At 45.4% G+C, this 16,241-nt stretch overlaps 1 protein-coding gene across 9 annotated transcripts in view; it reads right to left on the bottom strand.

Annotated features, from left to right (window-relative positions):
• The window catches only part of ZNF326 (zinc finger protein 326), a 176,101-nt gene that overhangs the window by 103,695 nt on the left and 56,165 nt on the right, over positions 1 to 16,241 (bottom strand). For 6 of the 9 annotated variants that reach the window (XM_044085647.1, XM_044085651.1, XM_044085650.1 and 3 more), the window contains exon 6: positions 8,350 to 8,500. In XM_044085647.1, coding sequence (XP_043941582.1) covers positions 8,350 to 8,500 — 151 coding nt within the window. The remainder of the gene's footprint in view (positions 1 to 8,349; positions 8,501 to 16,241) is intronic. The other 3 variants (XM_044085646.1, XM_044085649.1, XM_044085653.1) reach the window with 1 other exon arrangement.

Here is a 16,241-nt window from a genome sequence, read left to right as displayed (position 1 = left end):
TGTGTTTTAGGGGGACAAGCAGACAGCAGGGGAATTCAAAACAAAGGTAGAGTATTAAGTTAAATATTCCAGGCTATGAGCAGTTGGGTAAAAATGTAATGCTCTCTTCCTCTTTGGATGAGAGCAATACACTTGGGGTCTTGACAGGTGGCCAAGATCACCATTTAGTAGAAAGTTTGGTAAAATGGGGATCAATATGCAGGTGTGATTATTCAGGTTTGCTTAATGTGGAGAGTAGTCTATAAAAACACACAATTTCCTACACAGAAAACAAGAAACCATATGCCATGAAAAAACACACTGAAATTGTTACACCCAGCGATTACAGCGTCTTGCACACAGACAAAGTCATAACACACCATGACTTACAGGCAGAGAAAAGACCAATACGGAAAACACCCAGACGGTTTCAATAGTAATGGGTCTCATGGAAAAGAAAAGAATTTATGGTTGCATTTAAATAAGCTACCAATACATGTAACTGTGTGAACTGCAGGAAGAGGCAATTCTGGCCACATTGCAGGTGTCGAGAGCACTTTTGGCCAACAAGAGACTGAAATACAGATGTTAACCTGACTTAGGAATGAGGTCCATTCTCATCATGGTATCAGAAACACAAACTTGGGAGACCCAATAATAAAAATGTTAAGATGTCTATGCCACAGCACAGTAATATGTAGTTCTGTTCAGTGGTCTACGAGAAAGGCATAGCGCTCAACCTTCCATACCTCTCATACTGTGATACCAGTAGGCAAAATGTGAAGACTTAACAGCTTACTAAACTTTAAGAAGCTCACATGGTTAACATTTCTTAATCATTTCTTTGACAAATATGATTTAGTCTCATTTACAATGGGTATAACTGCACAGATCTCAACCAATCGGGGGAAAATCTGGGACAACCACCAGAAATAATCTGGGATAATTGGGGACACTTAGAATAAGGAGTTATGTACCTACCACAATGTTCCATGTTAGTGGTCTTCTCGCCTTCTTTCTTGCTGGATGGGTTCTGAGCCGATCCTCTGCTCAGACTCAGAAATTTACTAAAGCTAGAGAGCCATTTACTGGCTCGAGGCCCTCCCTATATCCCACAATGCTAGGCGTCAGATCCCCAGACCTCGTTTGGCAGAGCTAACACCAAGGAAAGATTCGAGGACACCTGTCCAACCACAAGGAAAAACTATAGTACAAAGAAAGAGGAGGACACACTACATCAGAGTTGTCCAGAGGAAGAAGGCCCCAAAAGGGGACTCACAGTCTGTCCAGGCTAGGGGGATGGAGGCGAGAAGACAAACAACATGGAATGTTATGGTAGGTACATAACTTCTCACCTTCATTCTTGCTGGATGGGACAGAGCGTCCCTAGCACCTTAGTCCTGGGTGGCTCATCGGAACGGACTCTAGCACAGTGGAACCAAACTCAGCTCTATTCCTATAGGCCACATCCAACTTTAATGCAAAATGAATGTATGAGGAGTGGCCCAAGTGGCTGCGGCACAAATAGATTCCATTGGTAGTCTTGATAGAAAAGCTACAGACGTAGCCAATGCTCTGGTGGAATGACCTTTAGGTTTAGCAGGGAGTTGTTTATGTCTGAGTTGATAAATCAAGGTAATAATGGAGGACAACCACCTGGATAAGGATACTTTGGAAACTGGCCGTCCTTGTTTGCCCTCAGCATAGGATAGGAAAAGTTGGTCTGATTTCTTATTTGCTTAGTCCTATCCAAGTAGAAACGCAATTGCCTGTGAACATCCAAGCGGTGCAAATTTTGTTCAGCTTAGTTCGAAGAGTTAGGAAAAAAATACGGGCAGATCAACAGACTGATTCAGATTTGTTTCAGAGGGTATCTTGGGTAAAAACGAAGGATTGGGCTCCAAGGTGAAACTCTGTCCTTATGAAACACAAGATAAGGAGGACGAATACAGAGGGCTTGAAGTTCCGAAACTCTCCTAGCCGATGTGATGGCTACCAAAAAGAGTCTTCCAGGAGAGCAGTTTTAAGGAACAAGAAGCCGCTGGTTCAAAGGGGGGGGGGGGGGTCAAGGAAGCCAATATCAAGTTAAAGTCCCACGGAGGATCTCTGACCGGGGGCCTGAGTAACAAAGTTCCTTTGAGAAAGGCCTTGCAAAGTTTGTGGAACATTATGGTGGTTTCTGATAGGCTAGCATGGAAAATTTGCAATAGCAGCTAATTGGACCCTAATGGTGGCAAAGGAGGAACCAGCTTGAAAGAGCTCTGCTAAAAAATCTAAAACATGGACATGGGCTGTAAAAGGGTCAATATTCCTAGCCTCTGCCCAAAAGGAGAAACGTTTCCACTTACTAGCACAAGTCTTCCTGGTGGCAGATTTGTGCAAAGGATGATCTCACACACTGGCAGAGAAATTAGCGGAAATCTGGCTAAAGTTGGAATTGGAGCAACCAAGCTGTAAGGTTGAGAGACTGAAGGGACTGGTGCAGCCCGCCCAACTGATGGACCAAGAGGTCTGGCACTGGGTCTAGATTCCACGGCTGCTCCAGCAGGTGGCGATGCAGAAACTGGAACCAAATTTGTCGAGGCCAGTAAGGGGCAAAGATGATCCTGGATGCCAAAGCGGTTGCCTTCTGAATTAGCTTGGGAATTAGGGGAAAAGGTGGAAATGCGTACAGAAGACCCCGAGGTCAATCATGAACTAGAGCGTCTCTGGGGGAGTGGCTAGGAAGGGGGAAGAGAGTGAAGTAGTCGTACTTGCTGTTGAGAGGGGTTGCAAAAAGGTCACAGCAAGGTTGACCCCATCTGCGGAAGATTTTGTCTGCTATTGATAGAGAGGCCACTCGTGAGGCATGAGAATAGCTCTGCTTAGCCTATCCGCTATGATGTTGGACCTCCTGGGGATGTGCGTTGCTACCAGAAACCGTTGAGGAGATCGCCCACTGTCAGAGTGAGCGCTTCGACATAAGGGACAGGACTTTGTTCCTCCTCTTGTCGATGTACCACACTAGACATATTGTCTGTCTGAATTGCAATATAGCCCCAGTGGGTAAAGAGCCCTGAAGAGCTTGCAACGTCAAAGGCACAACTCATCTCCAAGACATATGTGCAGATGGTACTTGAGGTTGCCAGGTGACTTGGGACAGTCCTGCCCTGAAAATGCCCCCCCCCCCCAATCAGGGAGGCATCCATGGTCACTGTGGCAACAGGAGGAGGAAGAACACATGGTCTGCCCTGGAGTATCAGAGGGGAGACCATCCACCAAGCTAGGTGGTCTTTGCAGGATTGAGCGATTATTATCTTGAGACATTGGAAGCGGTTGAAAGGACCATTGAGTAAAAAGCATCCACTGCAGAAGCCGCATGTGAAAGCGAGCCAGGGGAACTAGTATGATTGCTGCTGCCATGAGGCCCAAGGTCTTTAGTACAACTCTGACCCAAATCCTGTTGCACTGTAGTAAGACTTGCACATGTCGGCGGACTTCTGAAATGCTGTCGAGAGGAAGCCTTGCAGACAGATCTTTTGAATTTAAGACTGTGCCTATAAAGATGATAGACTGAGAAGGCGACAATGCAGACTTTTCGAAATGTATTGATATACCTAGCTCAGAGCAAGTTTGGATGGTATAATCCCTGGCTCGCAGTAGTTTATGCCTGGTGGGAGCAGTGAGGAGCCAGTCGCAGAGATATGGAAACACCTGAAATCCACGCAGTCTCAGGTGAGCCATAACCACTGCCATGCATTTGTTAACACCCTGGGGGCTGTGGGTGAGAACAAAGGGCAGGGCCCTGAATTGATAGCGACCGGCTCCCAGCCAGAAGCGGAGAAACCTTCTGGAGCGCCTGTTCATTTTGATATGGTAGTACGCATCCTGAAGATCTATGGAGCACATCCAATTGTCCTGACCCAAAAAGGGTAGAATGGACTGGAGCGTGACCATCTGGAACCTTGTTCTTTGAACAGACTTGTTTAGCCTGCTGAGATCCAAAACGGGTCTCCAGTCCCCCGTCTTTTTTGGCACCAAAAAGAACTTTGGGTAGATTCCGGATCCTTGCTGGTCTGCTGGGACTGGCTGGATGGCCCGTTTGTCTAGCAGTTTTGAAATTTCTAGCACTGCCTGTTCCCTTAGGACCGGGTGGAACATCTGAAGGGACTTGGTTGTTTGTACCGGGGTGTGGACAAAGGGAATCTTGTAACCCTCGGATATGATAGACTGTACCCATTTGTCTTGTGTGAAGAGTTGCCAGCCTTCTGGGTACAGTGAACCTTCCCCAGACTGCCTCCGAAGGCAGACAGTAGGGCAGCCCCTCAGGGGTGCTGAAAGGGTTTGTCAGAGAACAATTCTCTGCTACCCAGATACTATGGGCCCCCTCTGCCGCTCAGGCAGCGTCTATTATTGTTCTCCCCAGCCCCTGGAAGGAAACTCGCCACGCGTGTCAGGCATGACTCCCTGGGGTTTCCGAAACCACATTTTTCCACTCTTCTGACCCTTAGGGTACGGTCTAGAGGGAGTGGAAAAATGGACTCCCACGGCAGAGAGTCTTGCCTTCCTGCTCACACCTGGTAAGGGTATCTTCACCTGTGGTCCAAACAGAGCCGAACCATCAAAGGGGGTATTGGTGAAGGACACCATAAAGGGGTCAGCTAAGTTGCATAACCGCATCCAGGCATGTCTTCTCAAAGCCACGCCTGTACCTGTGGCCCTACTCACCCCATCGGCTGCATAAGAAATGAGCCGCATGGAGGAGTTGAAAATAGAATTATGGGTTGCCAGCTGGGAGTTTATCTTGTCTTTAGCCCCCGCAACTGATGGATCCTGAAGGGTATTCACCCAGTTCCTTAAGAAGATCCCTTTGAAGACTGGTGAAATGGCATAGATAATTCATCGACCGCCTAGAGAAGGTCGCAGAGGAAAACACCCGCTTCCCGTACCTGTCCACTGTCCTAGATTTTTTATTAGGCAGATGGACAGGCACCGAAGGGTCAGCCAACTCCTCCTTTGTGGCTGCTGCAACCACCATGGCATCAACAGGGACACCTTGTCAAAACTTGCTTGTTAGGTGGGGCTGTAATTGGGCCCATGGGGAGTTGGTTCCACTGTGTCTGGGGCTGACCACGCCTTCTGAGCCACCACTTCTATTAGTGGGTCGAAAGGTGGACACCCAGGAGGTGGAAGGGCGAGAACCAAACGCGTCCAGGTAGACACTCAGAAGGGTTTAAGGGCAGTCCAGTTCCCCCTCTCTGCTTAAGGATTTCTAGGAGGTCTGAAAAGGAGACATCCTCAGAGGGGGATCTTGGGGACCCTTCCAAATCCCCCCAAGTCTGTATCAGACGTGACTCAGGGGAGTCTACACGTTTCCTCTTACATTTTCTCTTCCAGGGGGAGGCCTCGGGAAGTGGAAGATATGCTCAATGGGGCAACCTGGAGCATTTGCTCTCCATGCTTGTGGTCAGGAGGGTGGACAGACCGATGCAGGCACCACGGGGGGAGGAGCCAAAGGGGCTGATCAAGGGGCCAACTCATGAGTCAGCACACTCCTCATGACCTCGAAGGCACCCCTGTCAGGCAGAGCAGAAGGTCCCTGCTCCGAGGAGACGAGAACCCCTGTCGGCACAGAGAAGGACGGCTCAGAGCTCATCTGTGCCAATGCTCAGAGAGGGAGAACGAGGTTGGACAAGGGTCCGATGCGAGCCGACGAGGGAGTCTCGGCACCCAGATCCCTCCAAGGACGGAACCAAGGAAGAGATCGGAGCCGAAAGGTGTGGTATCTGTTCCAACGTTACCAAGATTTGAGCCCCAACTAGCTCTGGCTCTGAACACAAGGAGGGAGTCTAAGGAGGAACTGCTGTAGATACTGGGACAGCCACAGTCTGTTAAGGGCTGGTTAAAATTTTGGCCATGGCCCGATAGCCTGGAAGACAGAAATGAGTGGGACCTATGGCTTTTCTCCGACTGGAGTAACGGTGACCTCTGAGCAGAAAAAAACGATTCTAGGGAAGGGGACCTAGAACATTTTCGGCTCGAAGACTGCTCCGACAGTAACTTAGCCGACTGAAGTCTAGAGGTGTCTGCTCCAGCCGGAGCCGAAGAGGAAGTAGGTGCTCCACCAGGCGACTGCTCTGAACTGGGAGCAGATGGCTTGGTCAGGGATCCTTCTGGCTTAAGTAAGCCCTTAAGGATGAGCTTGTTCCTACACTTCTGCAGGACTCTCGGGCAGGAGTCCTGCAGGTGTAGGGGGCCCAAGCAATAAATGCAAGAAGTGTGACAGTCTGTCAGAGACATCTTCTGACAGCACAAGTCACACTTCTTAAAACCTGAAACTTTGGTATCCTTAGACATGGACACCAAAGGAAAAAAGTCACTAGTGCTTACACACAACACACACTCACTTGTTAAGCTACAATATTAAACAGTTATACATACAAGTCTACAACTGTACTAAAGTAAGAGAGCTAACACTACCCTATAACACAAGGAAGGGGAGGGGAGATTAGCCACTGAAAACAAAAAGGGGAGGGGGGGGGGGCGGCTAACTCAAAATTATGCACATTCTTCACGTATACCCGATAAGGAGAAAGGAAGTTGCAGTTCTGCTACAGCAATAGTCAGCAGATTATAAGAACTAGATTTTCATAAACTGTATCTGTACAAACAAAATGTTAAACTACTTTAAGAGAGGGTTCTCGTGCGAGTGGTGTTACACTGATTACTCAGAAATGAGCACAAGACCATCGGTTCTAGGTTTTGGGGAAGAGACCGATTTATGCTCCAGTAAGTAGAGCCTAATTTCGAGTGACTGAAGCAGAAGCCATTAAAATGAAGACTGAACAACCGTGTGCATGTTCATGTCAGGTTTCACAATCTCAATTAGTGGAGAGTAATGAGCAATAGCAAGCAGACTTTCTCTGTACCTTATATCTAAAACTAAGTTAAAGGTTAGGGGAGGCACTTTTCCTATGAAGACAGAGCCTTCCTTGGACACAGAGCTCAGGATGACAACACCATATACTGCCTTGGGACAGCTAAAATGGTAGCTAGAGCTGAGTGTATTGACCTTTACAGAAATGTGGTTCTACAGTTTTGTTTTGAAAATATGTAATCAGTCTCCACTACTGTAGTGGAAACAGGTGTTTATGTTTGCCGAAGAACAGAAGTCATAACCTTCTTATATTTGCTCTTGCACTGTGTTTAGTTACAAATTTCATCTTAAAGCAAGCACATATTTAGGTGGCACTTTGTAAATAAGCAGTCACCCAAGGCAAGGTTATTATTAAGTATAGAAGTAGCACTGCATTTGTTAAAACAAAGACCCTGAGCTTGGTCACAACAATGTAGTTACACACTATTTTAGGACTCTGCATGTCCTAATGGACATGCCCAATAGACCTGCTGTCTTTAATTAAGGCACATTGTGCAGCTGTAGCACTGTCTCACAGCAAGAGGTTCTCCAGTTTAATTCTCTGCTGGAATGCTTTGTGGGCTGAGTCTGCATGTTCTCTATGCATTCGTGTGGGTTTCCTCCTGGTCCTCCGGTTTTCTCCATTACAAATACGCACATTTAGAGCATTTCTCCCAGAGCCTCTGCTGAAAAATTGGCTTCGTTCCAAATCAGACTTTCCCCGGTTAACAAATGTTAAATGTCCAACAGCATTAAGGTTGAAAATTCAGCACTCTAGTACCATAACAGAATTTTCTTATGAAGCTACACCTCTAAGTTATCAGAAACTATTTGATTAGGCTTCCTTATGCAACACTTCAGACAAATGGAAAAAAAAACAGTACACTTCACTGTGATAGTTACCACAATGAACCACCCTTCCAACAGCTAGGCCAAGTACCAACACCATTAGCTTAAACAATCAGCAGCATTTCTAGTGCTGTGATTGTCACATTTCTGAAGTAAGGAAAAAACTCCATTATAAAAAAAAATGAGCATTTAAAGAAGGTTATGCCTGCTAAATGAAACGCCTAGTCACCGCCTACAACTGTAAACATTAACAGAACTAGAGCCACATAAGACTACCCAACAGCTGCAACCAGTACTTCAGTATTTTTAAACCAGGACTGCATTTTTTAAAATTTGATATTCACAAGAATGTCAAATGAGTGGGCTTCCAAGTTCAAATACTGGTACCAACAAACTGGTGACTATAGACAAAAGTGGGGGATGTTGCTATAATCACAGGGGACACTAAGCAGTGTCAACAGAATGCAGCAGTACTCAAGACTGAACACAGCACCCACACTACACTGCCTCTAAAGTCAGATTGTCCAGTGCAGGTTTTTATTTGAAGTACAGTACAACCAAGACCCAGACACGAGCAATTTTAGTCTAGTGTGACAAATTCAAACACACACCAACATCTCACTTACATGTAAAAACTCCATCACAACCTTCTCAAACTTTGTCTGCTTCTGAATGTGATCTAATGTTGCCTGGTGGGTCTCGCTGTCCAAATGTTCAACAATATCTTTTTCTTCAAATGATCGAAACTTGCAAAATGAACATGTGTATGCCATCCTGCTGAAAAAAAAAAAAAAGTGAAACAGCAAGCAACTTAACTTATGACAACACAATTAGCATGTTACTGTACTCAAGATGACCACACAAAAAAAAAAAAACATAGAAGGCATCCTGGTTGGTAAAAACAAACCCCACTAAAACAGCAGTAAGCTGAAAGCCCAGGACCCTGCATTTAGTTTTAAATGACACAAGTCCTTAAAAATGGCCACAAGGAGGGGAAAAAATACAAAGCTTATTTGGTATCCCAGGGGAACAATACCTACAAGTAACCAGCTCCTATGGACAAAATCTAGAAAGTAAAACAAGACTCTTAATGCCTCAGACCATTATCACCAGACTATAAAACTTAAGATACACCAATACCACTGGCCCAGTATAACCAAGGTGATCGCTTCTACCCTAAGGGAGGAAGCCTTGTGTGGCCAAATTCTGCTTCAGTCTTGGGCAATCCTAATAATCCTTTCAGACAGCTTCCAACAATACTTTAGCAAGCTGTAGGACAAGTTTTATAATGCTTTAAGTAAAAATATTCTTTTGTCATACCTTAAAACAAAGCAAAGAAGCCTAGCCACAAAACTGCAAGCTTGCAGCCAAGAAAACGTAAAGTATCAACGTCTCTTGAAACCCTGCAGCCACTGCAACTCCCAAGTCAATACCTTTACTAAGCAAACCGCTCAAAACCATTCAAAAGTTCCCATATTGTCAGGCCTCCCTAGGGGTGGGGACATTGCAAAAGTTGCCAAATCAACTCCATAGAGAAGGTCAAATAAGGTGGCTGGCTCGACTGCCCAGAGTGACAGGTCCACTACTTGGCCATACTGTAAAATACAGCAATAAAAGTGTACTGTAACATTAATACACACCAAAATATGCATACGTAGTGCTGCATTAAAGTACTCATTTTAAAGAAAAAATTCTGATAGGACAATGCTTAACAGGCATCTCAGAAAAAATACACTTTCATTAAAATAAATTTCTGCAGTCAGATTGCATCACTTGGTGCCAAAAACTTCAGTATACAAACATGTTTTTCCTATAACTTGGCGCTACTCGTACTCCACTAGGGAGATGTTAAGAGAGACAGGAAATGTATGCTTTTGGTTCTGGCAAACATTACTCAAGCAAAACAAGATTAAATAGCTGATGGGGAGAAAAGAAAAAAAAAAAAAAAAAAGTTATGTACTACATTCCATCTCTGTTCCTCAATGTATGGGTTTGGCTGCGATACTCTGATCCGACTGCCATTAATAGCTCGTGGCCCCCAAACTCGGGAGTTCCTTTCCTACCCATAATGCACCATCTTTAACATTCCTCAGATCTTGTTTGCAGCTTGACATAAAAACCAAAGAATTGTCACTGTTCAACACATGGGACATGTGGTGTCCCATCAAGTGAATTTTGGAAGAACGGAAGGGGATGGAGGGTGGGGAGTTCAGAAGAATAAAAAAGACAACACAGACTAGACTAATGTCATAAGTACACAACTTGTCAAGACGTTAATTTCATTACATTCTCAGCTGAGTCCTAAGCTACTTAGAACCCTAGGTAAATTCACGGATCTCAGAGCACCACTGAGCCGAAAATGAGTGGCACCAGATCCAGCTTCAGAGATAAAGGTGTGAGGGAAGCCCAAGCTGCTGCACAAGTGTCATACATGGAAGCTCTTGATGTGGAAAACTGAGCAGCCAGCAACAGTTCTAGCTGAGCGAGCATGTACTTATGGCAAAGTCATACCCGATTTGTTATAAATAAAAGAAAACACAAATCAGTAAGCAATTTAGCTAGTGACATTAGATACAGGAGAGCCCAATTTCAGGTCAGGTCAGGTCAGCTGTCAGTTCTGACCTTTTGTTCTATGTAGATCCCACAGTGGTGTGTGATCTTTACCAGATTTAAGAACTGTGCAGTGTAAGAAGCTTTACATGGGTTTATGAGAGGTTAGTGAACGGTCATCAAAACCAATGTGGAAATTAGAAAGTGCTGCCAACTGGACCTTCACTGTTGAACTGGCCCCTTGGTTAAAGAGCGGTGTCAAGAACTCTTGCATGTGACTGACTGGGGTCAAGAAAGGTTCTCGGACTTCCCAAATTGGAAAGTCCGGTGTACAAATCTTCCACTTACTAGCATAAAGCAGTGGATGGCTTAAGGGAAGACCAGATATGATGAATGGGGAAGAAAACATAACTGTCTGGCTATTAATGGAATTGGAAAAACCAAGCTGTCACCTTGAGGTCTAGAAGTGTCATGCCAGTCAGGTGAGATAGGAGATCTGGAGCCCAAGTTCAGAATTCAGGGTTGGTGAATTGAGGCCACAGGAAGAAATCGGTCAAGGCTAAAATGGGGCAATGAGAAGTATCCTGGTCTTTAACCTGGCAGCTTTACTTTGTAATTAGTGTAATAGGGGATATATGTAAAAACAATCTGGGGGGCAATCATGGAGAAAGTACAGTTTTGTACCTACCATAAATGTAGGTTAGAGTGTATATACTGCTGCAGTCATCACACTTTGGGTTAACCTGCCATCAGGCGGTCCCGCAGTCGACCGAATCCCAAAGTCTTGGTCCGGCGTCTGTTGTCGGTGCTTCTTCCCTAAAGTCAGTGCGACAGGGGGATAAGAGGCAGCAGACGCCATTTTCTTCAGTTTTTCTTGCCCCAGATGGTCAGGTGTCCCCAACTAGGAAGGCAATACAAATAACTATGCAAAAATACCTTGGTAGATAAACAATAGTATTAGCTGCTAGCAAATGCACCATATAGGCATACATCCAACTCCATGTACATCAATCTAACACCCTGGTATGTAGAAGGGATGGTGGGAGGGTAACCTGGACTGCAGCAGTATATACACCAATATCTACATTTATGGTAGGTACAAAACTGTACTATGTTCATAGTGTTATACTGCTGCAGTCAACACACTTGGGTTGAATCCCAAAGCTATGGATGGGTGGCTGGTACTAAACTGGGTTAGGTGAAGCTAGGATGCCCTGCAGAACTGCAGTGGCAAAACCAGCTCTGTTTGAGTATAATGGAAGGTGGTAGTGCTTGGTGAAGGTGTGCACTGAACAAGTAGCCGCCTCCAGAATGTCATTGGTTGGAATCCCCTGAGAAAGGCTGAGGTTGCTGTAGCCCTGGTAGAATGGGACCCAATATTAACAGGCACTGCTTTCCCATGGTGCAAGTAGCAAAAGCGGATATAATGTGCTATCCATTCGGAGATGGTCTGTTTGGAAATAGCCTTTCCTTGTGAACCTAGCAAAAGCGGATATAATGTGCTATCCATTTGGAGATGGTCTGTTTGTAAATAGCCTTTCCTTGTGAACCTGCAGCATAGAATACAAAGAGCTGGTCAGTTTTTCTGAAGGTCTTTGTCTTATCCAAATAGTAACGTAGCCGTCTGTGGATGTCCAAAGAGTGAAGGAGTCCTTTATTCTGGGGGGTTGGATAAAAGGTGGGTAAATGAACGGTCTGATTCAGAGCCACACTGGATACTACCTTTGGCATAAAGGTAGGGTTAGTTCGTAAAGAGACTCTGTCCTGATGGAAAATGATGAAAGGTTCCACTGCCATAAGTGCCTGTAGTTCTGAGACCCTGCGTGCTGAGGTGATAGCCAGCAACAGAGCTGTTTTCCATGACTACTGTAGTTCTGATGAGAAGGCTGGTTTGAAAGGAGGCAGTGTTAATTTTTCTAAAACGAAGTTGAGGTCCCGAGCTGGTGTTGGGGGTTTTCTGGGGGGGGGGGGGGTTTATATTCTTAGCCCCTCTGAGAAACTGCCTTAGTAAAGGGTGTGAGAATATGGGTGGATCTGTATTAAATTGAGCTGAAATGGCTGAAGCATGGATCTTAATGGATGAGAAAGAAAGGCCTTTGTGTAGCATCTCAGTTACGTATTGCAGTATTTGAGGAATGTTTGGTATCAAAGGATTTTGGCCTTTAGCCTGGTTCCATGCACAAAATCTTTTCCATTTGTCTGAGTAAGTTTTTCTGGTGCTGGGCCTCCTGGCCTCCAAAATGACATTCAGGATGTCCTTTGAGAGAAGTGTTGATTGATAATTCAAGGTACTCTCTATGCAGCTAAATTTAAAGTCCTGAGCTGACTGCGAAGGATCTGAGAGTTTTGCAGAGTCAACAGAAGTGGGAATTGAAGATCCATGGAGGGCTGTGAGTCAAGGTCCTTAGTAATGGGTACCAGTGCCGACGTGGCCAGTCCGGAGCAATGAGGATCATTTGAGGTCTCTGATCTGACTTTCAGTAATACCTTGGTCAAGAGAGGTAGTGGTGGGAAGGCATAGACTGTCAATGTTGTCCAACTGAATGATAGGGCGTCCACTTTCCAGGCTAGGGAATGTGGAGTCCTTGTGCAAAATTTCTGTAGTTGGCAATTGTTGGGGGAGGCAAATAGATCTATGTCTGGGCGTCCCCACCTTTTTGAGTTATCATTGAAAATACTTGTGGGTGTAGTCTCCACTCGTGAGGATCTGCCAAATTTCTGCTTAGTCTGCCAATACGTTTTCTTTTCCTGGCAGGAATTTGTGCTTGCAGTTGTACTTGGAAAGTCCATGCTGTGTTCCACAAGGTCAGTGCCCGTCTGCATATAGGGTAGGAGCGTGTTCCTCCCGGTTTATGTACCGCATAACTGTGGTGCTGTCTGTCCTTAGTAGTTGTCCTGGATGCAAGAGGTCCTTGAAGGCTGTCAGTGCATTTTGCACAGCTAGTATCTCCTTTTGGTTGATGTGTAGATGCATTTGTTTTGCGGACCATTTGCCCTGTATGCACTGTCCTGCCATGTGTGCTCCACAGGCGTAGTCTGAAGAATCTGTTGTCATAGTTTGGTTTGCTGGAGGTAAGACAAAAGGAAGACCCTTGTTTGACATGCTTGAGATCACCATAGGAACTCTTTTTGAAGGCAGGGAATGAGAGGTACACTTGTTTAGAGGCTGTGCCTGTGTTGAGTCCATACACTTTTCAGGTACCATTGTAATTTCCTCATATGCAGCTTTGCATGTGGAATTAGTTGAATGCAGGATGCCATGAACCCCAATGCCTGCAGGATTTTCCTTGCAGTGAGCTGGGTAAAAGTTGCCATCTTTTTGAAGTATTGAGTCAGTTTGTTAGTCTGGCGTGAGATAAGCCATCTGGGCAGTTGTATTTAAGCTGGCACCCAGGAATATTATGTCTTGTGAGAGTACTAGCTTTGACTTTGTTTACTGTGTACCCTAGGCAACTTAGCTGCTTTGTTACAAATGCCAGATGCTGTAATAGAATGGCTTTGCTGTCCGCTTGGATCATGCAGTTGTCCAGATATGGATAAATTTGTATTCCTCGTTGTCTGCAGTATGCAATTACTGATGCCAGGCATTTCATAAATACTCTGGGCGCAGTAAATAAGCCAAAGGGCAATGCAGAGAATTAATGCTGTAATGTGAGCATTTTGAATTTGGGTACCTCCAGGTAAGTGTTTGGAATTGAGAGGTCTAAAATGGGTCTCCAGGCTTTGTCCTTTCTTGGTACTAGAAACAGTCTTGAGTAAAAACCTTGACCTTGCTCCTTTGTAGGTACCTTTTGAATTGCTTTCATATCCATGAGAGCTGAAATTCGCGTTTGTGCCTCTGCCCATTGGTTTGGAGGCAGATTTGGCATGCCTCTCATCCATGGTAAAGTGTGAAAATGAAATCTGTAGCCTCGGGTAATATCCAGAACCCATTTGTCCTTTGTTATGATGTGCCAATTTTGTGGAAATAGAGCCAGTTTTCCTCCCAAAAGGTGCTGCCACGGCAATTTTGCTTGGCAGGCGAAGAGGGATGCCGTTGTGTTTGTTTCCTGAAGGGTTGAGATCTTTCGTCGCCACCTCTGAGTTGTCGCATGCCATTGTCTAGGCCTGAAAGAACCTTTTGGCTGGCCTCTGCCCCTTGGGCATCTGTACCTACCCCTTTGGGGTCGGTCTGATGCAGGAAAGGACCAGTTTTTTGATGGCCAGTTTCTGCTGAAACAAGGAGTTTGTACCTGTAAAAAAAATCTGTCTGCATAGATTTTTGCCTTTTCTTCCATTTTCTTTAAAACTTCCTCTGCTTTTGACACCAAACGATATCTTTCTGCAATTGAGCATCCAATAACTTTGCTTTGACATGTTCTGGTAAGGCTTGCTCTTTTAGCCAAGCATGTCTACGTATTACAGATCCTGTGACAGCTGCTCTACATGAGGCTTCCAATGAATCATTTACATGAGGCTTCCAATGAATCAAAACCACACTAAGGTATGCTTTCCCACCTGTTCTGCTGCATGCAGCAAATCCTGCATCCCTTTGAAATCAGGTTGATCTGTCTGAGGGATCATTTTCTGCTTTAACTGTGTAATCAAGTACTGCTGGAATTTTAGCATGTGGAATTGGCAGTTTAAGGCCCTCATGGCCAAAGTGGCAGACGTATACACTTTCTTCCCCCATCTTTCTAATGCTCTGGAATCTTTCAGAAGGTAATGGATTCTTAGCAGTAGAGGCCTTAACCCCTTTGGGACCCTGGGAAATGGTTTCGGGGTCTGCAACAGGGCTTTTATATAGAAACTTATGAGAATCAGGAACTCTGGTTTAGCTAGTGCAGGATGCAAGGAATATGGGTTTAGACTAGATTTGGTGTAATCATCCAAAATGTCTAAAGCTGGAGGAATTGCAAGGGGTCTATGCTGTGGGAGAAGAAGAAACTCACGGAGTCTTTTCTTAAGAGTCAGAGTAATCTTGGCCTTCCCAATGGAAGTGTTCCCTCATGGTGTGTAAAGTTTCCCCAAAACAGTAGTCTTCGGGGGGGGGGCCCTCTTCAGCATCTGAGTCTTCATAGGGAGGGAAGGAATAATCCTGGTCCTCAAGAGTTAGCCGAGGAAATGGATGCTTGGTCAGAGGAGGGATAATTTTCCTCCAGTCCAGGCCTTTTGTCAGGAGGGGGTTGTGAACCCCTGATAAGGGTAATTAAATCCTCAGCCATCTTAAGCATGTTTTTTTAGGCATAGGGGCCTATGGACTCCGTTTCCTAACTTTTAAGGGGGCTTTAAGTTTAGCGTAAGACTTAAGAGATAGTTGTCGGTTTGAAGACACCTTCAGAAACCGAAGGCCTGTCCAAAATCTCCGGATCACCGTCAGGGTTGGCGTCAAGAGGGGTGAGATGGATCCAGCTCCTGAAGCCCAGCTGATTCGGTCTGGGAGGCAGTCAGAGGCTGCGTAGGCGCCTCGCTGAAACTGGAGAACCGGGGGGCAGGCCTTGCCGAGGCTTCGGTATCTGGTCTTGGCCTTGGTTGCCTGTCTTTATCCTTGCATTTTTTAATCATTGCGGATGTCGGTTGCTCCGACATGCTACAATTAAATTCGGTCAAAATAATGTTGGGCGAAATCTGATTGTACGTTTGTTGAACCTAGCACAAAATCGACAGACGTCGTGGTCCGGGCCTATGCAAGAATACAATAAGAATGAAAATCCTTATAAGGCATTTGCTTCCCACAAGAAATGCAATTATTAACTTTGTCCGACATCGGTCGGAGGCAAGAAAAAAAAAGTTTCCCCAACGGGGTATTTGGCTTTAGAGAAGACTTCGGGCTGAAATTAGATTCAAAAATCTCAGGAGCTAGCAGACCGGCACTTGCCAACTGCTTCTGCTTCCGGCACCGCGCGGCAAGAAAGACTGAAGAAAAAACTGTGTTGGCTGCCTCTTATCCCCCTGTCGCACTGACGTCAGGGAATAAGTGACGACAACC

Source organism: Protopterus annectens, chromosome 10.part0 (assembly GCF_019279795.1).
Source record: "Protopterus annectens isolate FY-2018-M chromosome 10.part0, PAN1.0, whole genome shotgun sequence".
In the NCBI taxonomy this organism is placed as follows: domain Eukaryota; kingdom Metazoa; phylum Chordata; order Ceratodontiformes; family Protopteridae; genus Protopterus; species Protopterus annectens.
The sequence above is the reverse complement of the archived record's forward strand: the minus strand, read 5'-3'. Positions and strand labels throughout refer to the sequence as shown.